The 26372-nt window shown below is 45.4% G+C and overlaps 1 protein-coding gene across 1 annotated transcript in view; it reads right to left on the reverse strand.

The window, feature by feature from the left end:
• Positions 1-205: 205 nt before the first annotated feature.
• Positions 206-26372, reverse strand: part of Lamc1 (laminin, gamma 1) — a 113865-nt gene continuing 87698 nt past the window's right edge. The window contains exons 14-28 of the mRNA NM_010683.2: positions 24515-24760; positions 23913-24066; positions 23161-23303; positions 21601-21779; positions 20539-20695; positions 15732-15937; positions 14769-14848; positions 13018-13155; positions 12006-12150; positions 10326-10475; positions 10019-10133; positions 8795-8994; positions 7668-7826; positions 4943-5042; positions 206-3013 (exon numbers count right to left, since the gene is read on the reverse strand). Coding sequence (NP_034813.2) covers positions 2757-3013; positions 4943-5042; positions 7668-7826; positions 8795-8994; positions 10019-10133; positions 10326-10475; positions 12006-12150; positions 13018-13155; positions 14769-14848; positions 15732-15937; positions 20539-20695; positions 21601-21779; positions 23161-23303; positions 23913-24066; positions 24515-24760 — 2429 coding nt within the window. The 3' untranslated portion in view covers positions 206-2756. The remainder of the gene's footprint in view (positions 3014-4942; positions 5043-7667; positions 7827-8794; positions 8995-10018; positions 10134-10325; positions 10476-12005; positions 12151-13017; positions 13156-14768; positions 14849-15731; positions 15938-20538; positions 20696-21600; positions 21780-23160; positions 23304-23912; positions 24067-24514; positions 24761-26372) is intronic.

Raw genomic sequence — 26372 nt, forward strand, 5'->3', positions numbered from 1 at the left:
TAATGATAATAAAGAGCCAGGGATGTAGCTCAGTTGGTAGAGTATCTACCTAGCATGCTGAAGGACCTAAATTCAAGCCCCAGTACAAATAACAAATAGCACTGAGTGGTTCTCAAGCCAGTCCGAGGCACTATACGTAGACATCCATTCATTAAACCTTTTAAACATTTCATGTTCTAGCACCGCATTTAGGCCACACAAGATATAAAGGGTTACAAATATTCAGATTTTATTATAAATAAAATACTGTTTTCTTTTTAAACATAAAAAAATGCCAAGTGTTGCGCTTTATTGCCCTCCCTGAGGGGGGAAGGCTGTAGAGATTAAGGCAAACAGCTAAAGTGAAGGCACATTGAAAAGGGCCACAGTTGGAATCAAAGGAAAATTCCATGGGCGGGGGCGGGGGAGGGATAAAACAATCTGTTCTGTGCGGCACCCCGCATTCTACAGCAGCCATTCTGTCCATTTCATTACATAAAATACAGGTTATTGGAACTATACAATAAAGCAATGGCTGTGTCGAAGGAGTGTAATAAGGTATCATCTTGTAAATAACTTTCATTTTAAAAAATAAAATTCTGTTTAAAAATATACCACAAAAGCTGGAGAAAACAAACCAAAACACCCCACCCACCAGCGCCTCGGGCCTGCTGGAGTGGAGTTGACCCAAAGAATGCTGGTGGTGGTCTGTTTCAGCCATTTTCTTGCAACTGTGACCAAAATGTTAAGGTGGTGAGCTCGGAATAGAGGAACTAGCCAATCAGCACTGAACTTGGTGAGGCCACGCCTCTGCCGTGGCACAAAAGGCCTCGGAGGATGCCAAGCTGAGATTTTGTGGCAATCTCCGAGATGGAGACAGGCTGAACAGAGCCTCCCCTCTGTCATCAGTAGCACGGTGCTGATGCCCTCAAGTGTTCAGTCATCACATGCTCCCTTAGAAAACTGACCCGTGTGGGAAGGTTCCACAAACAAACGTTCCTAATCCCTTTACCCTGTCAGCTTGGCTACTGCTCCGGGGCAGGCATGAGAACCTTGAGGAGCTGCAGCTCAGATGGTCAGAGCCACGGGGAAGAGGGCCCTCTTCGGTCAGGTTGTGGAGGTGAGCAGGCTTCCCGTCAGACAGTGAAGGTGCTGCAAACACAAGGCAGAGGTGGAGCAAAACACTGGGGACTAGGCACGACGTGACCAGGCATGGTACAGGTTCCTGTGCCAGTGAGAGGGACAACTGAGCAGAGACGTGAGCAGACAGTGCCGTTCTAGGAGGACCGGGGATATTTACATAAATTCCTTACTCTATAATCATGATAAACAAAATCCATTCACACAAAAAATATAAATTTCAAATAATTAATAGCACCAGTGTGTCAGATAATAGTTTCTTTCCCCCGCTACGCAAAGTACAAAATTGCATAGTGTTAAAGGCTAAATATGAATCTCAGAGGCAGGTAGGTAGGAGGAAGGGGATGTGTGGCAGGGAACTGTCACAGTGTGGTCTTAAGGAGACCACCGAGCTGAGGATCAGAGGTTGAGAAGCCCACTAGGAAATGCCACGCATGGATCTTCCCTCTCCACACAGAGGAAAGGCTTGGAGTGGGCAGAGCCACAAAGTGCAGGAACTAGATGGGGTTGGCAGCCTTGAGAAACACTGAGAGCGGGTGTTTGCCACCAGGACCTGGCAAACAACGATGTGCTCTGAAGAGTTCTAGAAAGAACGGAAACATCAGAAGAGAATGGAGCTAAGGGCCAAATGTCACATCTCTCTCCAAGAAAAAGAGAAAAAGAAATGCACTCATGGAATCCTAATGAGAGCGGTTACATCCCAATTACAGCCACTTCCCAGAAAATATGGGGAAAAGGAGATTTGCTCTTCTTTCATTGGTCAAGACCTTAGAGGACAACTGTTTTGACAGATATCTTACCAACAGTTCCAAGACTAACACTAACAAAGCTTCAAGAATTAGTACTACTTGGGGAAAAAAACTTGAGTGGGTTATCACATCTGTTTCTTCTGCATTAAGTCCTGCTTATAAAAATATCAAAAGCTACCTCACGTAGTGGTGCGTGCGAGCTGCCCATCCAGACTTTTTATCAGCTGCCTGAGGATTTGGGAAACATTCATCTTCCTAGTCAATGAAAACAGGAGGAAACCCTAAGCATCTTTGAGCCATGTTCTCCTGGGGACCCACATGTAACTACGCTGTCACCCACGATGGCTCTGTGTCCTATGCTCAGCCAGCCAGCATGTCTGATGGATGGCCATCACCATTCTAAATGACCAATACCTTTGGCACAGGATGTTTATTTCCTTTCAAAGAGGAGGCAGAAGATGCAGAGCGGACATACTGGCCATCTCAATGCTACGATGAGGAGCCAAAGATTTCCTTCATAGAAACATGAGTACTGAGATAGGTCCTGCTGGTGTTGAGAGAGGGGAGGGGGCTGGGTCTGCCCTGGCATTAAAAGGTTCACATGATGTGGGTAGGCCCCTGGAAGATGCCGTGACTTCAGGCAAACAAGGGAAAGTTCCGGTAGGGTGCTGACAGAAGTGGAGGAGAGACTTTATTAGGCAAAACCCTTTGTTCCTGGTTAAAGATGTTTAACTTGCTTCTCTTTAAACTCTGACTTTTCTTGGGTCAAAAGGACAGTGATGGAGAGCAGCAGAGAAGTGGGGGTCTGAAAAGTGTAATCTTTGTGTCAAGGCACCGAGGCCTCACAGGGTCCCCTGTCAGGGACACTGCCTTACAGCCCTCTCGCCACTAGGGCTTCTCGATGGACGGGGTGTTGAAGCAGCCGGTTGGTAGGGTCTTCTTGATGTCCTCCAGGTTGTGAATATCCTTAATGATCTCTGCTATGTCCCGGTTATAGTCCATGATGGCTGCCTCCTGCTTCCGAGCCTCGCTCTCCAGGTCAGACACCTTCCTGTCCAGGTCGCTGGCCTTCATTTCGTCTTTGGCTTTGTTCAGGGAGCCTTCGATCTCATTGAGCTTGTTCAGGTCCACTGTGTCCAGCTGTCCTGTAGACAGGAAGTGGACAGAGGAGAAGTAGCGTGTATCATTAATACTAGGACAGATTTCTTTTTTGACAAAGCTTTGTTCACACAATATTTTAATTTGATATTTATTACTTATCACTATGCACATGTGTGTACATGCGTGTCTGCATGAATGCCATAGCATGTGTGTGGATGTCAGAGGACAACTTGCAGGACTTGGTTCTCTTTCCACTATGAGGTTTCCAGGGATTGAACTCGGGTTGTCCAACTTGGCAGCTAGTGCTTTTATCCACTGAGCCATCTCTCTAGCCCTCGGAGGATGTGTTTCTAAATGTATAAGCACCATGTCTTAGACCTCGCTTATGCTGAAGAAGGTGACTTGGTAAGACTCAATCCTCTGCAGGTTTCTATGTGTAATCTAGGTGTAATCTGTGGTCCATTTCAGTATCGTCAAAGAATGCCAAAGTCTCTAAGATAGAAGCATACATCCTCAACTCCTGGGATTCAAATGGGGCCGTTTGGGGGTCACTTTCTGCTTGTAGGCGTTACACACCACTAGCAACCTTTTGATGAAAAACGACCAAGGTTAAAATGCCGAGATCTGTAAGCAAAGCTTTGCTCTAAATATATCAAGAAAAAAATAATAGTTTCTTTTGGAAGAAGATGCTCTATAGAAAATAAAATCATACAGAAAGACAAGCAGTTTCCTGAGCCCAGTCTACCTCACCAACTCTCAGATGGTGTCTTAGTCAGGGTTTCTATTCTTGCACAAACATCATGACCAAGAAGCAAGCTGGGGAGGAAAGGGTTTATTCAGCTTACACTTTCATGTTGCTGTTCATCACCAAAGGAAGTCAAGACTGGAACTGAAGCAGGTCAGGAAGCAGAAACTGATGCAGAGGCCATGGAGGGATGTTCTTTACTGGCTTGCTTTCCCTGGCTTGCTCAGCCTGCTCTCTTATACAGCCAAGACTACCAGCCCAGGGATGATACCACCCACAAGGGCCCTCCTCCCTTGATCACTAATTGAGAAAATGTCTTACAGCTGGATCTCATGGAGGCATTTCCTCAACTGAAGCTCCTTTCTCTGTGATAACTCCAGCCTGTGTCAAGTTGACACAAAACCAGCAAGTACAGACGGTCAAGAATTATTTGCATGCATTTATACAACCTAACGGATAAAGAAGGTGTAAAGCCCCTGCTTTAGCTTGCTTTCATTCTAGGCACATAATTTATTATTATTGGTCTCTGAGACAGATAAAATATTATCTCTCTTCCCTTTAAGAAAAAAAAAAACATAAAAGAATCCATCCCCAGTCTTTGGTGGCTATATGACTCTCTCGTAATGGAGGTCCTAAGAAAGCTCAGTTCTCTACCACACTGGGTTAAATTGAGAGCTCAGCGCTTATATGTCCCTGAAACAAGATAAGACAAAACAAAGCTTTTCTCTTGTTTGGTGTGAAAGTTTTCACTTCATCAAATTGTTCTTTGGTTGGCAAGTGGAGAGAATTCTGAGCTCTGAAGTGCAGTCAGGTTCAAGTATTATTTTATTCTCCCACTGAGCCTTTCTCTTCAAATCCCTTAAAGACGCTCCACCAGCAGGCAGAACTAAGAGGAAATGGCTGTTTAACTGTAGGCTGGACCTTGGCCATAGTGGCATCCCTAGCTGGCAGCTCATCTCAGCCCCAGGGAAGGCACCTAAGTACTTGAACTTAATAGAGTCCCATTCGCCTTCACTCTAGAATCGACAGCCTATCAGTGTCGCGCCGATGCAAGCTGCCCTTACAAGGTTCTGCCAAGCAAGACACTGTGTACAAGGTGTCTTTAAATAAGCAAGAGCTAAACAAAACATTAATATGAATGCCTTAATGATGCTTTTAGAGAATGTGACTCTGCATCAGTGGACTCAGCCCTGCAAGCGGTGGCTGCAGCAACCCTTCTGTTACTTACCTAGCTGATCCAAGAGGTTGTTCAGCTGGCTGAGGAGGCTGCTGACAGAGTTTTTGGCCTTTCTGGCATTGAGCTCAGCCTCCTGAGCAGCCTGCGAAGCCTGTAGTGGAAGAGGATAAACAGCATGAATACTTCGGACTTTGTGTTTTCTTCTTCTCTAAATATTTTCCTCCAGTGCACCAGCAGGTCTATTTTCAGATGTGTTTCCCTTGAATCAGAGTCGCTCTCACTGCAGGGTTTTTGGGGGTGGTATCTTCAGGTGGAGGATGTTATTTCTACTGCATAGTACAGTATATGCTTTTTGTTGTTGTTTTGGTTTTTTGGTTTTGTTTTGTTCTTTAAGACAGAGTTACTATGTAACCTAAGCTGGTTTCAAATGCAAGGTCCTCCTGTCTCAACCTTCGGAGTGCTGGGACTGTACTACTGTGCCTGGGTACCCCTAATGATGTATGCAGTCAGAAAACCAATACTATCCCATTTTCTCCCTTCCCCTCACTTGAGAACACTTTGGGGCAAACACATGATAAAATGGATTAAGTAGAAACAGGTTATTTTGTTTTAAGTTCGAGTTGAATGTAGGAATTATTATTCTAGAATGTGGATATTCTCAGGGCCCTCATTATTAGAGATGTTCTATTCTTGGAGAGAATAAAAGCGAGGCTTTTCTGAAAATTCTCTGTCAACTTATAAAAACACCCACACCCACACACGCACACACACACCCACACACATACACACACAACAATGGATATTTTCAAAGCCAACCAAAGGTAAACATACTTGGGAACGTTCCATGAAACCTGAACAAACACACAGAGCGTGAGTCACAGGATGCAGTGGAGGAAAAGGAAACATCCCTGTATCAGAAAGCAGATGCTCTCCCGACAAACCCAAAGCAGGACAGAAAGGAGTGGCTCTGCACTCCCAGTCACTAATTATTTTTCCTAGTTTTGGGGTCAGGACAAAGCAAACATTTGGGGATCAAAACATTGTGGGAATTTTAAAAACAGAAAAAAAAATTTTAAATTCAGTTCCAATTGCAGCTGTTCTCGGAGCCCATACAGGCTTCCTGCGAGTTTCTGGGACTGGGACACACGGCTGGAGCCCATACAGGCTTCCTGCGAGTTTCTGGGACTGGGACACAGAGCTGGGCTGTGTTTAACCTGTGGCCTTTGGTATCTTCCAGAAAGAATCACAACCTGTCTGGTTGAAGAAAATGTTACACTCAGGTAAAACTAGCTGAATGGTGGCCTTTCAAAACTGATAGAGTTACAAAAGAGTACAGAGAAGGATGGCTTGCTGCTCTCAAAAAGATATGGACCAAAAATAACGAAAGAAAAACTTAGTTTTCCCTCTTTGAAGTAAACCCAGATCCCTTTTTGGAACTGGCAAATCTGTATCCTTCGCTGTTTTCAGTGCTTTAAATACAATGCTCCCGTCAGAGTGCACCCACAGGGCTGGCAAGATGGCTGACTGGGAAAGAGGACTCACCACTAGGCTTGACGACCTGAGATCGCATGCTAACATCCACATGGTGGATGGAAAGAACCAACTCCCACTAGTTGTCCCGAGACCTCCACATGTGCCTTATGGCACGCATGCATCAAAAACACATGAAATAAATAAGTAATTTTAAAAATGAAGTACAGAGAAAAAAGAGAAAGACTAACGATTGCTTCATGGTCCTTTTCATTTGAGCCTCGCTTTGCATAAAAAAAAATCACAGAACAATCCAACACAAAGTTTAAAATCTCAGCTCTTTAACTAGGTGTGGTGGTGCACACCTTTAATCCCAGCATTTGGGAAGCTGAGACAGGAGGATTTCTATGAGTTCAAAGCCATCATAGTGCACACAGAGAGCTCCAGGTCAGTCAAAGCTACATAGTAAAACCACCCCGTCTCAAACAAACAAACAAACAAACAAACAAACAAAAACAAACAAATAAATAAGCCTCCAAATGCAGCTGCCTGTACAGCTGTGTACAGAACTGGCATCATTCCCACAGGCCTTGCACTTTGTCCCAAAGTAAACCCAGCTCGAGGCCCTGTGTTGGGGGCTTGGGAAAACTGGGCTTCTTCCTGCCACTGCAAGGGTGTGAGCAAACAGGCTGATATACACTGTCCCTGTGACTGCAACACAGAACAGGACAGGGACAGTCACACTACCACCCCAGGAAGTTCTTCTGAATGCAAAATACAGCACCGAATGAACAGAGCTGACCCTCATTCCCCACTGCCCCGTAGAGTCACAGATTAACTCTTCCACGTGGCGTGAGACGTGCACGTTACCACAGGCTTCCGTGCAGTGCTACAGAGTGCCTCACCAATGTCTTATATAACAAACTGGCTTCTGCCTCTAGTGAGCGAGCAGCTGGGAAAACTGGGAATGAAATGAGCTTTTCATTGCAATCTCCTTTTCTAAGTTATTTTATCCCGTGTAGGAATTATCCATTCAAACTACGTTAAAAAACATCACATACCCACAATTGCATTCTGTTCTGTTCTGTTTTGTTTTAAGTGTTCTGGGACTGCAGCTGTGCTTTGGTATGGGGGCAATTGTGCAACATCAATACCTGGCAAAGGAGTCAAATTCTTTGTCTTCTACGCAAGCTACTGACCCAATTCTTGAGGAAGAAAATGCAATACAAACGGAAACTCACAGGAATTGGGCATCGGGTGGGGGTGGGGTCCTTCCCAGTGAGCACCCCTGACCTCTGCCTCTTACCATCCCTGCCATCATCATGTCCTGGTCGGCATCATCTTGCTTCTTCTTCAGCTCATTCTCTGCCTCCTCCAGCTGCCTCAGCATACCATTCACCTCATTATCCAGATCTGTAACTTCCCCGAAGGTTCTTTCTGCGTCCGCCTTGGTACTGGTGGCATTCTGGGTACAGGAGAAGCAACGGTCGGCAGAGGCAAGCCAAAGCTCCTAGAGCAACCCTCCCTGTTCTAGTGCACATGCGTACTCCCTTTTGTAATCTGTAGAATGGCTCAGGGTGCAGTCCAGAAAGAATGTCACAATGACAGTTACTATCACTGCTCAACTCGTTATTCATTAGGTTCTCATTAAAAGAAAAAAAAAATCACTGTCAAACACAACAGCATTTTATACAGTTTTTTCATTGTGCCCTCTTCTTTACTGTTGAGAATTCCCTGTCCTAGTATAACCATGTTTAGCTGAGGTCACACACAGACAACAAATAAAACTGTAACTGTGAACCCTTTCCACTGCAATGCAGTTACCACACTTGACTGTTCTTGTGAGCTTAGCATCATCTACCAAAGACTACATCCTGAAATATGAGCATCTCATGAGACAGAATCTATTTAAAACTGACCCTTTCAAAGAAATTAAAATGGTCTGTGATTCTCAAAACACTTAATTTTAAAACAAGCTCTAATCTTTCGGTAACATAAAAAAGCCGGCCTGAAGAAATGCCTCTTTTATAGCTCTGGCTGTCCTAGAACTCACTTTGTAGACCAGGCTACCTCTGCCTCCCAAGTGCTGGGATCAAAGGCGTGCGCCACCACACCCGGTGAAGAAATGCCTCTTTAGCGTGAGTGAAGACAGCCTCTGTAGTGCTGGCCACAGCAGCTCTATGGAGGGTCTAGAGAACGTTTATGCAGGGAGAGAGCAGGAACCTTGGTGGGCGGGGACTATGATGTAAAAACCACCCCCTTCACAACTCAATCCAACACCCAGACAGTAGAAAGTCCTCTTCCTGGTTCTCTTTCTTCGGTCATTGTACTTATTCTCATTAGCATTGAAAAGAAAAGAAACAGACAGGGATGGTTCCAGAGAGTTCTGTGTGCGATGTGCAAGCAGGAGCTGGAGAAGATGGAAGTGCTCACCTTCTGCACGGCGCTGGCAATCCTCTCTGCCTCATGGGCCTTGTTCTTGGCCTCCGTGGCGTCAGCGGCAGCATTGCCCAGCGCTAGCTGGGCCTCCCTTGTCTTCTCATTGGCTTCAGCTATGGTCCGGTTGATGGCGGGAATTCTCCTTAGAGCTTCTTCCGCGGCTGTCTTGTTATCGTTCACGCGTCTATCAAAATCTAAAAGGAGTGCAAGAGACAGATTTGAACTAAACGGCAGAGAAGAAAAACCTTCCACAAAACAGCAATTGGATTTTGTTTAATAATAGATAAAAATCAGTGTCTTTCTTGGTTTTGTTTTTAAAATAACAACGGGGGTGAAATCTCAGAAAAGGAAGAAAACAGACAGCCCCGTGCAGGTTTTCCAGGTCTCAAGTCATAGGAATGCACATCTGTTTCTGAGAGGGTCCTATTTGAGAAGCCACTCCAAGCAGAGTCCCAGCATGTTACACTGTAGCCAGTGCCTTAGTGTCAACTGTGTGTCAGGCAGCATGACACTCTTCTTACAAATGAAGAGGCTAACTCGTGGAGCAGGGATGTAAACAGGCCAGCTGACACCAAAGCTCCCACGCCCAGCTAGTGTGCCTGCCAACCCTCCTTGTTTATATTGCCTGTGATTCTTTTTATCACACACGAATCAGCCCCTCAGTGGACTGGGCATGTTTCTTTAAAACAAAGAATTAAGTATCAGAGTCAGAGAAAGTGCCAGATAATTATCATGTATCATTTAAAGTCAGCTAAGCAGGCAGACTATGGTGACATTTTCATCTAATCGGAGGCCACTCTCCCACATGTGGCTTTTGGTCTTCAGTGAAGAGCAAAGGAATGAGAAGACAGAGGCACCCTGATTTTTCTTTCAAATACTTCAGCTTCAGGTTTGTTGAGAGATCCTGCCTCAATAAATAAAAGTGGAGAGCCTGCAAAGAAAATACCTGAAGTCTGATTTCAGGTCTGCACACACATGTGCACATATCCACACATACAACCATACATACATATGCATACATGCAAACACACACACAGAGTGTAGAGGATGAAGTAAAGACGGTAAAAGAGCATGGTTAACCACTGCATCTAAATAGTCTATGGGAATTACCATACTCTTTCGTTCTGAGAGAATGGTGCTCAAAACAAAACGGAAAAGCAAAAGAGTGACTGCCTCTTGGAGGGCATGCAGAAGATGCTGCTGTCACTGGACCCGTACCTTTCAGGTTGTTGAGAATGTCATTGGCTTCTTGTAAGGTACTGCGTCCCTTCTTAGCAGCTTCTTCAGCAAGGGCCTTGGCAGCATCGGCTCGAGCTAGGAGTTGGTCGGCGGTCTGCAAATGCAAGGCAGGTCAGAGGACAAACCTTCCGGGGTCAGACTTTGCCACTAACAGACAAGCCCCCTCACAGTCACAGCCCAGAGACTGAAGCGTACGGAGAGGCCACGCGCTAGACACGCTAGGCTCCCACCTGAGCAGTTTAAATTGTCGCCTCAAGAAATGCAGCCAGCGGCAAGTCAAACTGACCTGCTGTTCAGCTTTCCCCTTCTCTAGAAGGTTCTTCACTTCATGTTCCTTTCCTCTCATGTCTTCCCTGAGGTCCTCGTAATCCTTTAGCTTCTGGTCAATCAGACGGTCCAGGTCTGCAGCTTCTTTCTTGATTTTATTTGCTTCATTCTGTAACAAGCATGGAAGGTCATTACATTTAAATGAAAATGTGACAGTGAAAGACAGGGGGCAAAAATCTGTGGAAAGAAAAAAACAATTTTTAACCAGGTATATGTTAGTGATTTTCCAGTGTTTTCTGTACTTTGATGACTACACAGCTTTAGGCAGCCCAGACCCTAGTCAAGATGCAGAATGCTCTATCCATGAGAAGCTGGCTCCCTGGGTCCCCTACCTTCCCCAACCCCCCCTCCCTGCAGCTTCCCCTACTCTACCCCCGACTGCCACCACCTCGGCAGTCTTATCTCTTTCCATATTTCATACAAATGGACTCAGGTGGCATTAGGTGTCTGAAGAGACCTCAACCTTGGGATCCCAGTTGACACCTCAGGTATAGGAAATAAGACAGTACATCTCAAGTTTAGTATTAAAAATATTGCTATAAAGGCTTTGTTACATGGTTTGAATGATGAAGTGGGAACTTCTAGTTTCTCTGGAAAGTTAGTTATGTCAAAGGATGTTTTACTGAGGCACACAGGTGAAAGGGTGTCTTGCCAAAGCAGACACATGAAAGAATGTTTTCCTGAAGCAGACACAGGTGAAAGGACACTTCACGAAGGAGTAAAATATGACCCCACAGACAGTGGGAGATGAGCACTGAGCTTTGGTCTGGTTTGCTCTGCCTCACTATTCTTTGCTAACACAACACATGTATTGGTTCACCTTACATAGCATTGTTGAGCTCAACTGGTGACAACACCACCATTGAGAGAAACTTGCCCAAGAACTGCTGGTAAGGTTCCTACAGCAGCTTGCTGCTTCTATGGCCTCACCTCAGGCCACTTGGCGAGCCTGGCGGGTTCTTCAGGCTTGAACTACAGCTGTCTAGTGTCTGCCTGCTGAAAGGACTGGACTGCAGCTGCTGAGTCGTATTTGCTATGGGAGTCGTATTTGCTATGGGAGTCGTATTTGCTATGGGACTGCAATGCTGAGAAAGAAGATCGAGCTCGCCCCTAAGGAACTATTGCTGAACAGGTCCACGTCCCCCATATCCTAATAACCGTTCTCTTCCACTGTCTCTGCTGGGTGGTGGGCTAGAGGAGAGGTTGAACCCTTATTAGAAGTCGGTAGCAAAAATTTATGCCTACAGAATGAATTAAAACACTACCAACTCCTGAATACTCTACCTGCCTCTGTGGATGCTGGCTGGTATAGTTCTTGCAGGCTAGTATGGTTCTTCTTGCTCTCTCAATATCTGTTACATAATGCCTAGGAGGTAGGCTCTAGCCATACTGTGCTTCAAGTAACTCAACTAGAGTTTGACAAGTGTTCCTATCACCAAGTAATCTTCACCCCTTCACATCTATACTGCTCCATCTCATTAAGTTCTACCTGCATAATTCAAAGTAGAACTCACCTTTACCAGCGAGTCAGGTGTAGGTCTGCAAGGGAGAGGCAGGGCACTGTCAAAATGGCTCTTCCTCAGACTAGAGGGACAGGGGTGTGATGGGGTTCCAGTGACCAGAGCCTCTGCACACATACCTCCAGGGCCTCAGAGTCCACAGGGGTCAGCTGGGCCACACTGGCATAGATCTCTACGGCTTTGTCACCTGCACGCTTGGCTTCCTCATGGACTCGGGCAGCCTGCTTCTCCAGGTCCTGAGAGATGTTCTTTGCTTGTTCATACCTAAGAAACAAATGATGGAATTCATTTAAAAAAAAAAAAAAAAGCTGGCTGGGCTTTTTTTAAAAAAAAAAAAAAAACAAAAAACATCTTGATATTAACCAGAAACAATCTAGTTACGTTCACTGGGACAACATCTCCAAACACCTCAAAGGAAATGTTGTACCAAAGCTCTTATTCTGATAGCAACACTTAGCTAAAAGTTACAATTCATTTTTCTAATTCTAATTAGCTTACTGTATATAGAACTGGCCATCCCTAACCCGGAATCCCAACCCTGTTATGTTTTTAGCACTACTGCAAGACCACAGGAGGAGAATTTCACACCTGCTCCCATTTGACGGCCGCTATCAAACTGCAGATGCACTACAAATACGATGCTACATTTTAGGCTATGTGTTAGGGAACACACGTGAACTTTGTGTTGAGACTGGATCTAATCCATAATCTCATTATGTATTCAAATGTTCAAAAACTATGTCTCTCAAGTCCCAAACACTTCTGGTCCCTAAGCTTCTAGATAGGGTTATTCAGTCTGCACATTCTCCCTTTAGGCCCAGGTAAAGGTTGGCAGCTCAGCACACTTTCTCCACTGCACTGGAATTTCCTCTCTCCAGTTTCCATAAATGAAGACTCTTAAGTGCATGGCTAGGCTGGTTACCATCCTGAGCAGCTACGGAGCTTGGTGTGGCTGGACATCCCCTCCCCAATCACACTACCACTCTGAAAGCACGATGGACCTCATGCACATGAGCGTAACCCCAAATCCACAGCGCTGAGAAACCTCATATGCAAGAGGATATCCCCCAAATCCACAGCACTTGATTCTTCGCAGAACAGGACCGCGAGCCACTTTCCAATTACACTCACTTCCGGTTAAGTTCTTCAATCTCCAGCGCAGTTTGATTTTCTCCTGCCAGGGTCCTCAAAAGCAGATTATATGCCTCAGCTGAAGTCTCGTTGGCTGTCTTTGCCACTCGTACAATGTCATCGGCTTCCTGTTTATGACTGTACATGTAGGAGGAAAGATAAACAATAGACATGAAACAGACTGTTCAGTAGGGAAAGAAGCAACGTTTAGGTAACACTTTGTTATATTTACACATCCTAATATGGACAGAGATCTAGGAACACTGCAAAGTCCCATTTGGAGCTTCACAATCATTTTGGGCAGCTCCATTTACAAAAAGCATCTGTAACTGAGAAAAGAGTATTTTCTAAGAAAATCAGTGGCACAAAACTCTACAGGGACAAATGTGTATTTTCTTAGAAAAACTGATTTTTGATTGGGTGTGCTGTGGTAGCTTCTGCCCATAACCCTAGCACCGAGGCAGGAGGATTGGAGTTCCAGGCCAGATGAGGTAGGAAGTAAAGATATCTCAGAGCACAGGGAGGGGATAGAAGGAAGCAGGCAACTAACTTTGGAACACAAGTAATTTACAAAACCATGTGTGTAGTCAGCAACATAAACCTTGGGCCTGATATTTATCATAAAGTCTTCTGGTCTACAGATCTACACAATTACTGCACAGTTTCTACACAGTTCCTGCATAGTCTCTGCAGAGCCTCTCTGTTTGGACTTTTCTTATGCTCCCTCGTTACCGGCAGAAAAAGCAATACCAAATAGCAAGGAACATATCGACAGGCACTCCAGCCAAGCAATACATCTTAGCTGGGTAGCAATGCTAATGGATGTTCTGCCTCTACCATTTCGTGTTGAACTGTGGCACCCCGTACGTGGCCATTCCCCTTGGCCTAAGAAACTTTCATCCTAAGTCTTTGCATTAAAAGCCCACCAGATCAGTCAACCCTCAAGACCGAGTTTGCTTGGGAGGCTCCACGTTTTCAGCTATCTTCCTTTAGTAAGAAAGTCCAGCTATGAACCATGAACGTTCTGCAAAGTCAATGGCTCATATGTTTACCCTTACCAGAAGAGAAAAAACCCTGCTAAGATCAACATAACCTAGAACCTGTGAGACCAGGCTGCTCTGGGCAGGATCTACACGTCTCACATCTGTATCAGGCTTCCTTCTGTGCTCCATACTACTGAAGTCTACTGAGTCTTCTCTACTGGGGCTTCATACACAGATGCTTGCTCTCAACATCCTTGCCATTTTAGAAAATATTTTTAAAAATTTGATTCCTCCTGCAATTTAAAGCCTTCCAAAGAAGTTATCTTATAACCAATTTAAAAGTATAAAACCCAAACAAATCGGGAATGAAAGGGTCAGTGTCCTTTGGCTGACATTCAAATGTGTAATGAGTTAGTGTTTTCTATTGAGGTCTCAAAGTTGAATATCTGTTGGAAAACTAATGGAAAATTTTAAATTAATAAGTTCTATTGAGTGTCTTAGAAATCTATAAAATTTACCACTTTAAAGTTAAAAAATATAAAAATTATGATCTGTGAACTATATAAGTATAGTTTTGTTTTAAACTATTATATTCTAATACTTAAGGTAAACACTCTAATTTTGAAGTGGAAGAAAAAGAGCATGCATATCTGGTAACATTTCAGAGTGGGTAAACCTCAATGGAAAGTAGCCGTGGGAGGGGACAGGGCAATATGGAAGTCTCAGCTGAAGTGCTGTGCCTGAACCATGAAGCACACTGCAGCTTACCGCTCTGCAAGCTTTCGGGCTTCTTCTGCCAAGAGGGTCATGTTGTTTGGCTCCCCTGTAGACTCTGGCTGAGTGATTGACTGAAGAGGAAACAAAACACTTATTTTCAAAAGACTGAATTATTTAAGTTCCATAAGGCAAGTATTAACACTAAATTTTTGTTCCAACTCTTGTGCAAAAAATGCTTTTTCTTATTTTCAGAGATCTTTACCTCTGATTGACACCTTTGGCTGGGAATTATTTTTATTTTGAATGCTGCGGAAGAGGCAAGTAAGAGAAAGAGCCTAGACATCTCTCAGTTTTTATCCAGTTCTGTTTTGGGACAATCGCTGAAGTCTGAACCTGAAGTGACCTCCTCAGGCTCCTGTAGTTGAACACCTGGTCCCCATTTAGGAGAAGCTAGGGAACCTCAGAAGGTGGGTCACCGGGACAGGAACCTCAGAAGGTGGGTCACCGGGACAGGAACCTCAGAAGGTGGGTCACTGGGACAGGAACCTCAGAAGGTGGGTCACCGGGACAGGAACCTCAGAAGGTGGGTCACCAGGACAGGAACCTCAGAAGGTGGGTCACCGGGACAGGAACCTCAGAAGGTGGGTCACCGGGGCAGGAACCTCAGAAGGTGGGTCACTGGGACAGGCCTTTAGGGGTATAGACTGTTCTGCTTCTGTCCCATTCTTGGCTTCTAGACCTGCCTGCTGTATGAGAAGTCACCACGTACTTCTGTCCCTACCAACAGCTGCCTCAGTCCTTTGCCCACGCCGAGGAACCAAACAGACCTCTCCTGTCTTACCCTGTTTCCGTTCACTTTGCCACAGCAAGGAGAAAAGCGACTGCCCCAATAACCATGAGCAGCATGGCTCTCGTGCTCTGGAGTGCCAGGTAGGAGGATGGCAATGCGCACAACACTCCAATCCACCATTACCCAAGGTCCCACCAACCCACCAGAACTTCAGACTCCCTCACCACATTGGCGGCAGCCATTTTTGCTTTCTCGAGCTCCCTGGAGGCGATCTCAATCAGCTGCTCTGTACTCTCCACTCGGGACCGTGCTCGCTCAGCCAAGATCCCGGTCTCTTCGATAGTATTCCGGATATTCTGCAGTCGGCTAATTTGGCTATGCAGGCTGCTATTTACTCTCTGAAGGCGATCCATCAGATTTTGATCTACATCTGGAAGAGCATTGCAGAGACAGTCTATAAATGATCTGAGGGGTTATGCCGTCTATGTGAAGCTGTGGCACTGTATCTTTAATATCCTCAGCAGCATCTTTTAGACACATTTCCCCTAACTTCTATTGTACCACATCAAGCTTTCATTGCTGCCTGCCCCACTGCACTGAATGTCTCGGGTGACTCTGAGTCCCTTTTCTACCCATTACTGGCTCCACAATCTTATACAATAGTCAGCAAAGCACAATCAAGCATGCAGATGCTTGATGAAGAAAAGTAAAACTGATCATTATACTATGACACCTGCCATATTTAACCACAACTACATACTGTTAAAACACTGCTAAGTACTAAAAGCCTAACACTAACTATTAAAAAGGACATTTGAAGCAGACACCAGGAATGGTGCAGGCCTTTAATCCCAGCACTCAGAAGGCTGAGGCAGGTGGCTCTCTCTCTGCGTGTTCCAGGCCAGTCTGGTCTACAGGGGAGCTCCCACTCAGCCTGGGATACAAAGTAAAACCTGACATGAATCAAGACAAAATCCTGAGAATGAAACAAAACCGAGAAGCAAACAAACAAAACTGCCCACCAACAAACTTGGGAAGTGTGGCAAACTCAACTTCTCTGTTCTTTAAACTATACTTTTTGCTCCTCTCCCACCTCACCTCTGTCCCAATAATGTATGCAATTTTCAATTGGATCTCTGCTTCTACATAGTTGAATTTTACTATTCCATTCTTTTTAAACCTCACACTGGGGTCCTAATAAATCAACCGATAAATATAAACCTGTGCAAATATAAAGCTTGCCAGTTTTAAATTCTCACATGTCATGAGGTTTTATTAATATAGAAAAAAATTCAAGTTCTATTCAAATTGACTAGTTCTGGGAACAGAAAAAGAGCCTAGAAATAAATCCACACATCTGCAGCCAGGCAGCTTTCAAAAGAGTTGCTAAAAACACGCACCAGTGAAAGGACAGCCAGGAAACAGGAATGGAAAATGACCACACGAAGGTGGAACTGGACCTTTAGCTCCACCAGTCAGAAAAAAAACCACCTCAAATGAACTGAATACTAGAACAGAAGGTCTGAAATAAAGAAATCACTCAAAGGAAAAAAATGCTTCAGGACACTGGAATTGGCAAGGATCCTTTTTTGGACAAGACCCCAAAAACACAGGAAATAAAAGCGAAACTGGACAAATTCAATTACATCAAACTGGAGGGCTACACAGCAAAGGGAACATCAAGAGTAGCAGGGACAACCACAGACTGGGAGAAAGTAAGTACCGTGAGACTGGAAGCACTTAACAACTTTAAAGCTCATTATCAAAACGGTGTGTGTGTGTGTGTGTGTGTGTGTGTCTATGTGAGTGAGTGAGTGTGTGTGTGTGTATGCACGTGTGTGTGTGAGTGTGTGTGTGGTGTGTGTGGTATGTGTTTGAGTGTGTCTGTGTGTGAGAGTGAGTGTGAGTGTGTGTGAGTTGTGGCGGGGGGAGTTAATGGACAACACACAAAAACAGACATTTCTCAAAAGAAGACACACAGACGAAAAACAGGGATGTGAGAGATGTCTTAATGGCATCAACCACCAGGAAATTCAAGTCAAAAGCTCAGTGAGAGCCGGGCAGTGGTGGTGCACGCCTTTAATCCCAGCACTTGGGAGGCAGAGGCAGGTGGATTTCTGAGTTCAAGGCCAGCCTGGTCTACAGAATGAGTTTCAGGACAGCCAGGGCTTCACAGAGAAACCCTGTCTTGAAAAAACCAATCCCCCCCCCCCAAAAAAAAAGAAAAAAAAGCTCAGTGAGAGCTCAGTCAGCATGGCTACTGTCAAAGAGATGGAACAGATGAAGCTCTGCTGAGGGCGGAGACCAGCAAACCCTGCACACGGCTGGTAGAAGTGTGCGATAGTGCGGCTATGATGGAGAACAGGAGGGGGTTCCCCAAACTAAAGCATGATCCAGGAGTTCCAACGCTACAGACACATTCCAGGGAAAAGTCAAAGACCACTGCAGTCTCGTCAATAGGCAAGCAGTGAAAGCATCTACCATCAGTGGTTAACGAAACAGCACGGAAACACAGAGATACTGTTCAACCTCAGAAGGGAATCAAATCCTGTCATTTGCAACTACACAGATGGGGCAGGTGAAATAAGTCACACAGAGTGAAAAGTGCCTCATGACCTCACCCAGATGTGGAAGCTGATATCAACAATACAGTGGTAAAGCTATCAAACATACAGTGTGATTACAGCAGCAGAAGGCAGGGGATGGTGAGCGATGGTGGGGGAGTGGAGGGGGGGAAGGTGGGAATGGTAGGGGATGGTGAGGGATGGTAGGGGATGGTGGGGGGTCGGGGACATGGTAGGGATGGTGGGGGAATGGAGGTGGGGGATGGTGAGGGATGGTAGGGGATGGTGGGGGGGATGGTGGAAGATGGCAGAGGATGGTGACAGATGGTGAGGGATGGTGGGAGATGGACAGTAAGTTAGGCAAGTCTATGAAGTTCTGGTGTGCTACTGAACAGTAACTGGGGCAACTGATAATCAACACTATTCATTTTAAAAAGTCTGAAGAAAGGGTTTTGACAGTTTTCACCATAAAGAAGTAACAAATATTTGAGGAGCTAAATGTTTATCCTGACTTAAAATTTGGGCTATGCATATATGCACACATATCAAAATATTATCATTCTGTGAATATATGTGTACTTTTATGTCCAATAGAGCACTTAAAATGAACTTAATTTTTAAAAATTGAGCATTTTTTTATTTCAGTATGATGCTGTGTAAAATCTAAATTTTATAAGGAGTGTAAAAATATGAAAGTTCCAAGATAGGATCAATTAAAACGTGTTTGGAAAACAGCAACTTGACAGTAAGGTTCTGAAACACTCGTGCACAGTGACATCCTGAAGAAACCATGCCTAACTGCACACTGGGTCCTGCTTAGAGGACACCGTGCACAGTTCTTTGAAAATATAGAGAATTTTCAGAAACTATGAAAATAAAACCAAGTTTAGAACAGAAAAATATCAGCCACTGTTGTTAAAGCAGCGTGCCCGCTTTAGATCCCAACTGCCACTCCTCAAGGTCCAGTTCTCTAGAATGGCACAGAGAGGACAACAGAGATGCTCGCTGGGAGGTTCAGGTCAATTGTCCTTCAACTCCAATGTCTACCTGCTAGCACTGCACCATTCCATATAACCTTCTCCCAAGCCTACAGTATAAGTACATCTCAACTACAACTGAGTATTTCCAGTCTAAAAGCCAAAGCATTCATTATGAAGGCATTTTCATTCTCGGTTAGTTGGAACCTAAGCAGGAAAGGTCAGCGGGGAACTTGCACAAATGAGGAGCCTCAGAAAGGCACTTCAGCCTATGAGAGGCTTCCAGGTCTCGGAGAAGCAAGAACCCACTGTCCTTCCAGCTTGCAGGTAATGCAAAGAAGTGTGGTGGAGCCACAGCCAGCCGACCCACCTGTGTGGGCACAGGAAATATGTGGTTTCTGTGGCCAGAGGACGCTGCCAGTAGTGGTGCAGCTATGCCAAGTTGCGTAGAATGACGGTGCCCAGACTTGCTGCCCTTCTTTGGCCCTGGGCCTGCTCCTGTATGCTGGTGGTATTGGCCCAGAGCTTTCTATCACATCCTGGTTAGCCCCACATGTCAGACTATAGCCAACCTCATGATACTGTGTATACAGCAAACAGTGTGTGGATTTGCTGTTTTAATAAAGCATGTTAGTGGAAAACCACGTGCTAAAGTGGCTGACGAAATGAACGTCGTAAATGGGCAGGGTGTCCCTTGCAGTGTTCACCACTTACAATGATATACACAAGCAACCCCAAATAAATACATAGAAGCATCTAACATTAAAATAAGTCACTGTTATTTTATGCTTTTCAATATCTAAAAATGTCCCATGTGGACTCTCATTAAAAAAAAAAAAAAAAACAACTAGCCATAACGAATATGTCCAGTCACTTCCTTTCCTACTTCAATAATCATAAAAAAAAATCAAAATTCTATACATTAGTGATATCTATATGAAGAGAAAAGGCAACATACTTAGTTTCTGATCTATATTCTTGGACAGGCTGACTTTTCTAGGTAACTCCAAATGGATACATACATACATACATACATACATACATACATACATACATACTCAAAGAGAAGTTGGTTACTACTGTCCCATGCTTGCTAATTTTTAATGAACATTTATTATGTGCATCTGGGAGCACACTTGTCCCATAATGGAGAGCATCCTGCAAACAGGAGGAGGGTTTACCCAGCTTCTCACCACTGGCACTGAGCTCAGGACGAGGCTTACTACAGGCACTTAATAATTGCAGAAAAGAGTTCGCCTAAGTTTAGGGGGAAAAGCCTAGTTTAGAATAAGGACAGCACTTGGGAGGCAGAGGCAGGAGGATCTCTGAGTTGTGGTCAGTCAGAGTGAGTTCCAGGACAGCCAGGGCTATATATACAGAGAAACCCTGTCTAGAAAACAACAAACAAACAAGCCAAAGCCCTGAGAATTTATGAAACTATACAAATTAGAACTGAGATCACCAGGTCACACAGGTTTTGATCACGATACCTTTGACTTCCTGAGCCTCACGGAGAAGGTCTGTCACCTCCCTTTCTGCTTCCTTAAGTCTGTCCTCAAAGGCTTGATCTGTCACCATGTCATCCCCAGTGCCAAGGTTGGCGATGAGGCTCTCTAACTCCTGGAGTTTCACTCGATGCTCAGCAACCTAAGGAGGGGGGAGAGATTGGCTGTGCACACTGCAGGAAACTGGAGCTCTGTGCAGAGGGAGGTCTGCATGCTCACACAGACAGCACAGGCAGTTTCTCTGGCTTCCACGGCAAGCTCTTGGTACCATTCTTCCTGTACACACAGCCTACTGACAGTTCTCCAGTACTGACCTCTCCCCTGAGCATTGTTTAGATCTCTGCTAGGCATCTCAAACCGAACTCGAGAATCTGATTTCCCTGGGGACTTAAAACCATCGCCAGCAACATTAAACAACAACCTTAAGGACAGTTCCTGATTCTTCTTCTTTTTTCCGTGTCCTGGTCTCTCAACACACATATTTATGTTGTCCATGCAAGGGTCTTCCCCCTCATCCCATCCCTAACAATCCCTCTTCACACAGCAGTCACAACACTCCTCGTAAAGGACTTCTGTACATCTCTACTGAATTTGGAAATAGTCCCCGAAACTCCCCACTTAAAGTCAACATAGTCCTATATGACCTGCCACAGACAAAGTTCCTCCCAGGGCAGGGTCTGGGCAGCTTCCAGGTTCCAGGCGCTTGCCTGCCTCACTCCCCCTCACACGGCTCCCGCCTCTTTATCCTTCGGATCTCGAATCACGAGAGTTTCCTTACAGAGGCTCTGCAGTTTCCCATGGTTTGTTAGTACCTATTCCTTCCCTTCAGGCACTTTTCTCAGTAGTTCTCCTATGTATGCGGTTCTGGCCACTCCCCCCTCACTAGAACATACACCTCTGAGAAGAGAGAGCAAGTTCAAGGTGTCTACCATTTCTTCTCTGGAGCTTAGAGTAGACTTGAGTTTCTACTTCATGTCTGCTGAAGGAATGAGTGAATGAACGAACAAATGAATGAATGAATGAGTGAATGCCCTACTGACAGCTTACCTTATCCTTCACCAGTCGGTAACAAGCCGGACACTCCTGGCAGCCAGGCCAGGACCGATTGTAGAAATAGTTCTCTTCACACTGGTCACAGCGATTGCCCACAAAGCCTTCCCTGCATTCACAACGGCCGTCCTCTTTACACTGGAGTGAAAGGGATCCTTCATGGTGACAGTCACAAGCTAAGGAATGAGGAGACAATTCCCATTTTAACTCGGACTGACTGTACCATCATCATGTGTACTTATGAAAAATTCACTTATGAGACTTTTAAATAGCTAAGTCCATGTAGCAGGCAAGATAGACATTTTAAAAGGAAAACTAGGTTGTGAAGTAATATGGGCAGCATGTGGCATGTGTGCATACATGTGCATGTATATGCTTACAAAGGTCAGAGGTCAACACTGGGTATCTGTTCATCTCTACCACCGTTTACCTAATTTCTGTTGTTTATTTTTGTGTGTGTGTATTTTTGAGACAGAGTCTCATTATGCAGCCCTGGTTGGCCTGGAACTCACTATGGAGACCGGGATGGCTTCAAACTCACAAGAGCTCTGCCTACCTTTACCTGGAATTAGGTCCAGGTCTCTAAAGAGCTGCTGTGTCAGCATTAAAGGTGTGTGCCACTGTGCCTAGATCTCCCTTATATTTTGAGACTTGCATCTCAACCCGAGCTGCTGGCCAGTGAGCTCCAGGGATCTACCTGCCTCGGCCTCGTTACAGATACACACCTGCCTTTTTATATGGGTGCTGGGGATCTGAACTCAGGCTCTCCTGCTCGAATGGCAAGCACTTTATCAACTGAGTCACCTCAGCAATCCCTTGGGGCACATGACCTCAATGTGGTATAAAAATTACACGAATGTCAGGCATGGTAGAGAATATGTCTCTGGGAGGTAGAGGAAGGGGAAGTGAGGTCAGCCTGAGCTACACAGAGAACACACACAGTATATTAAATGATGTAGCGCTCTTTCTCATATGCTTCTGGGACTCCTCTCTACTTTCATCTTTAAATTTCTCTAAGAAATAAGAAAACCCAAATGCTAACCTAACACTTCCTGCGCTTCTTTACAGTTTGTTTTCTCTTTGGAATTTCTACATTCCACACAAGAAATGAAGGAATTCAGAAAGCAAAAAAATCCAAACTGTTCTGATTTCCAGGCAAGTGTTTATGCCAAGGAGAAGCAGATGTTTATATGCAACCAAACCAAATGGGCTCCAAGGGTGGAGCCGAAGCAAGCCAATAGCGGCCGAGCAGAGCCACGGCTGCTTCTTTATCTGCAGAGCCGAGGTAGTCAGGAAGCCTTAATAAGCAGAGTGGACACGCTCAGTGCTTCAGGGGGGATTTTTTTTTCTTTAGAAAACAAAATTACAAGGAGAAATAAGTATAAAAAAACTAGAAAAGGAGACATCAACAGGGTGGTACCAGAGGAACCAAAGGCCCTCGATCTCCAGAGTTTTCTGATAGTCACAGGAGGTTTCTTTCGTGGCCACAGAGGCTATCAGGCCTGTAACGCACTAACTGGCATGGGAGACACTGCACTGCAAGTCACCATGTCTTACGTTTGCAGCCTTCAGGTCCAAACCCAAAGTGGTTGGTCTCACAGCGCTCACAGTGCTGGCCGGTGATGCCAGGCTGGCACTCACACTGCCCGGTGCGGATGTCACACTGCCCATTGGTGGAACCCAAAGCATGGCAGTCACACCTGAGGAGAAGCACAAGATGTTTCTAGGGTAGGAGGGGCAGAGAGTGGGCAACATTCTCATCTGGAAGACAGCACGCTAAGGACGACTCATCAGAATGTTAGGGGTTGTTCCCTTAGGTCCACACTAAACCCTACTGACAGAGAACTGGACAGACTCCCAGGCTGCAGCCCTGATGAGTCTGTCTCAGAAGAAACCTTGCAATCTGCATTTTGAAATGTCTGAGGGCTGGAGAGATGGCTCAGCAGTTAAGAGCACTGACTGCTCCTCCAGAGGTCCTGAGTTCAATTCCCAGCAACCCCATGGTGGCTCACAACCATCTGTAATAGGATGGGATGCCCTCTTCTGGTGTGTCTGAAGACAGCTACATTGTATTCACATAAATAAAATAAATAAATCTTAAAAAAAAAAAAAGAATTAGTGTCTGACACATCAGAACTGCCACTATGCTATCTATCCCTTCTGTCCCCTATTTACACAGCGCCTTTCCTGCATAAGACACTGGAAACAATTCCTAAGCAACCTCAAGCCAGCTGCTTAGAGTAGCTTGGAAAGATGTACTTCTTAAGACAAAGACAACAAGGATCACTTTACACAGACTCAAGTCTCACCTCTCGCAGCCTTGCCCGCTCTGCAGGTTGTAGTAGCCAGGGTCACAAGTACCGCAGTCGCGGCCAGACACATGAGGCAGACACTGGCACTGTCCGGTCACCGGGTTACAGCTGCTCTGTTGCTGCACTGTCCCGTAGGGATTGCAGGCGCAGGCTAGGGTGGGGAGACAGAGAAAGCAACAGATGCAAATCTCCAGGGAGAGCAGTAAAACCTAAGGCACTGGACCAGGTTCTCTAGGCCTGTGTTGTCTCACACAGAAGCCGATACGGCAGAGAGTCTTGTCTTGGCAGTCTGAACAGAGATGTGCTAGCAATTAAAACACATTGCCCTTGTAAACATAGGGTGAGAAAAGAACCATCTTATTAATGGTTTTTAACAGATGATTACCTGCATAATAGTAAGCAATAAAACACTGGCTACATTGTTAAGCATACTAAATTAATTCTCCTGTTTTACGTTTTTGATGGAGTGTAGCAATTTTAAGTTCTGCAAGAAGTGGTTCACACTGCATTCTCGAAAACTTCTGTAAGTACTGAGAGAGACCCCACTGTGGATCTGTACATCGAGGTGTGGGCGTGACTGAGTCTGGCCAGTGACTAACCTTTGCATTTGTCGGCTGGATTGGGAGCCAGGGGATTTCCGAAAAACCCTTCCTTGCACCGGTCGCAGTAGAAACCAGCCGTGTTATAGATGCACTTCAGGCACTCGCCCGTCAGGCGGTTGCAGTTGCCAACCGCGTTGGGGTCTATGTTGTCGTTACACTGGCACGGGCGGCACAGTCTCACAGGCCCATTGCTGCCCAGAGGGTCTCCAAAGTAGCCGTCATCACAGAGTTCACATCTCTTGCCTGGGAATGAGAGGATCTGAGGTTAAAGAAGAAAGGCCTGAGGCATTCCTGCCGTAGATTACCAATGGGTACATACTGTCTAGTCTGACCAGCATATACACGGTCTTGTGGTGTGGTGTGGTGTGGTGTGGTGTGGTGTGGTGTGGTGTGGTGTGGTGTGGTGTGGTGTGAGCAGGAGATCCAGGCCGAGGCCCTACCACTGGGCCAAAACAGTGGAGTGGCCTTGACATACTTCCTAGGTGGGATAATCCCTGGTTTGCTTACCTCATTTCAAATTCTCTGACAACTAACCAAGATGATGTGCTCAAATTCTTGGTAATGCAGAGGTTTACCAGTCTCTGCATCCACACAGTCTCTAGCGAGCAGGGTCTCCTAACTTATAAAAGACACTCACTCCCTACTCAAGCACTGTCAGCTAATGCTGAACTCTAAGCGAACCAGGTACCACCCATGTCTGCTTTGGAGTTAGAAACTCACCTTCAGGTTCTGCATCCTCACTGATCGGTCCATCCTTCTATACATCCCTGCCATTCCTGTCCCCTCGAGATGAGCTCTTTAATCTGAGCAGCCAACAGGGCCTAAGAGAGCCCAGTGTTTCTCACCAATCAGGTTTGTTTGCTAAGTCACTAAACAACTGCCTGCAAGCATCTCCTATCCACACCAGCACTCTTCCAGGATGCGAGTGGGTGGATGTGGTCTCTGCTCCCATGAAGCTGCTACTGTAATTATCAGCACAGATATGCACACGAGATGTCAGATGCAGACAAGCCCGAGAGCATTCAACCAAACCCAGTGGCTAAAATCAGAGTGAGGGTGAAGGCCATTTTATACTGGGAGAAGAGACATTAGGATTAGAATTCAGAGAAGTCTGTCAGAAAAATACATGGGAACACTTCTGAACAAGGCTACATGCAGAAACCAACTAACCCTGGTCGGACCATGGTGACAGAAAGACTTAAATTCAAGTGCAGTGACAAGATACTAGAGAGCCTTTCTTTTCCACTCTTGCTGTTTGTTTGCATGCATGCCATAGTATGACTACTGAGGTCAGAGGCCAGCTTATGGGAGTCGGTTCTCTCTTTCAACTACCTGTGATCCAGGGACTAAACTCAGGCCTTGAGGCTTGACAGCAAGGGTTTTACTTACTGAGATTTTACCACCTCAGCCCCTGCACACACACAATCTCAGCGCTTCAGAGGCTAAGCCAGGAAGATCACAAAATAGCTCAGAAGAAAACAAATACTAATATAGCGATGTAATCCGAAGGCATTTTAAAAGAATCATTCTGGTTCCTGTGTGAAGAACAGATGTCAGGAAAACAAATGAAGCAGGGGAACCAGCGAGAGGGGGGTGAGGGGGACTTCAGCTGAGAGGCCGGAGGCTGGAGGCTGGACGTCGGCAGGAAGTGGTAGAGGAGGGGCTGTTTCTAAGAAACGAAGGAAAGATGGATCAAGTGTGAACCCAAGGATTCTGGCTTCAACAGGCAGGTTGTGGTAGTCTATAGACCGCTGGGAAGGAAAGGGTTAGAATTGGAGAAAAAGGGACGAAGTGAAGAAGAGGGTTACTTAAGTTTGGAATTATAGCTGTGTGGATCTAGAATGCATAGAGTAAT

Source organism: Mus musculus, chromosome 1 (assembly GCF_000001635.26).
Source record: "Mus musculus strain C57BL/6J chromosome 1, GRCm38.p6 C57BL/6J".
NCBI classification, from domain to species: domain Eukaryota; kingdom Metazoa; phylum Chordata; class Mammalia; order Rodentia; family Muridae; genus Mus; species Mus musculus.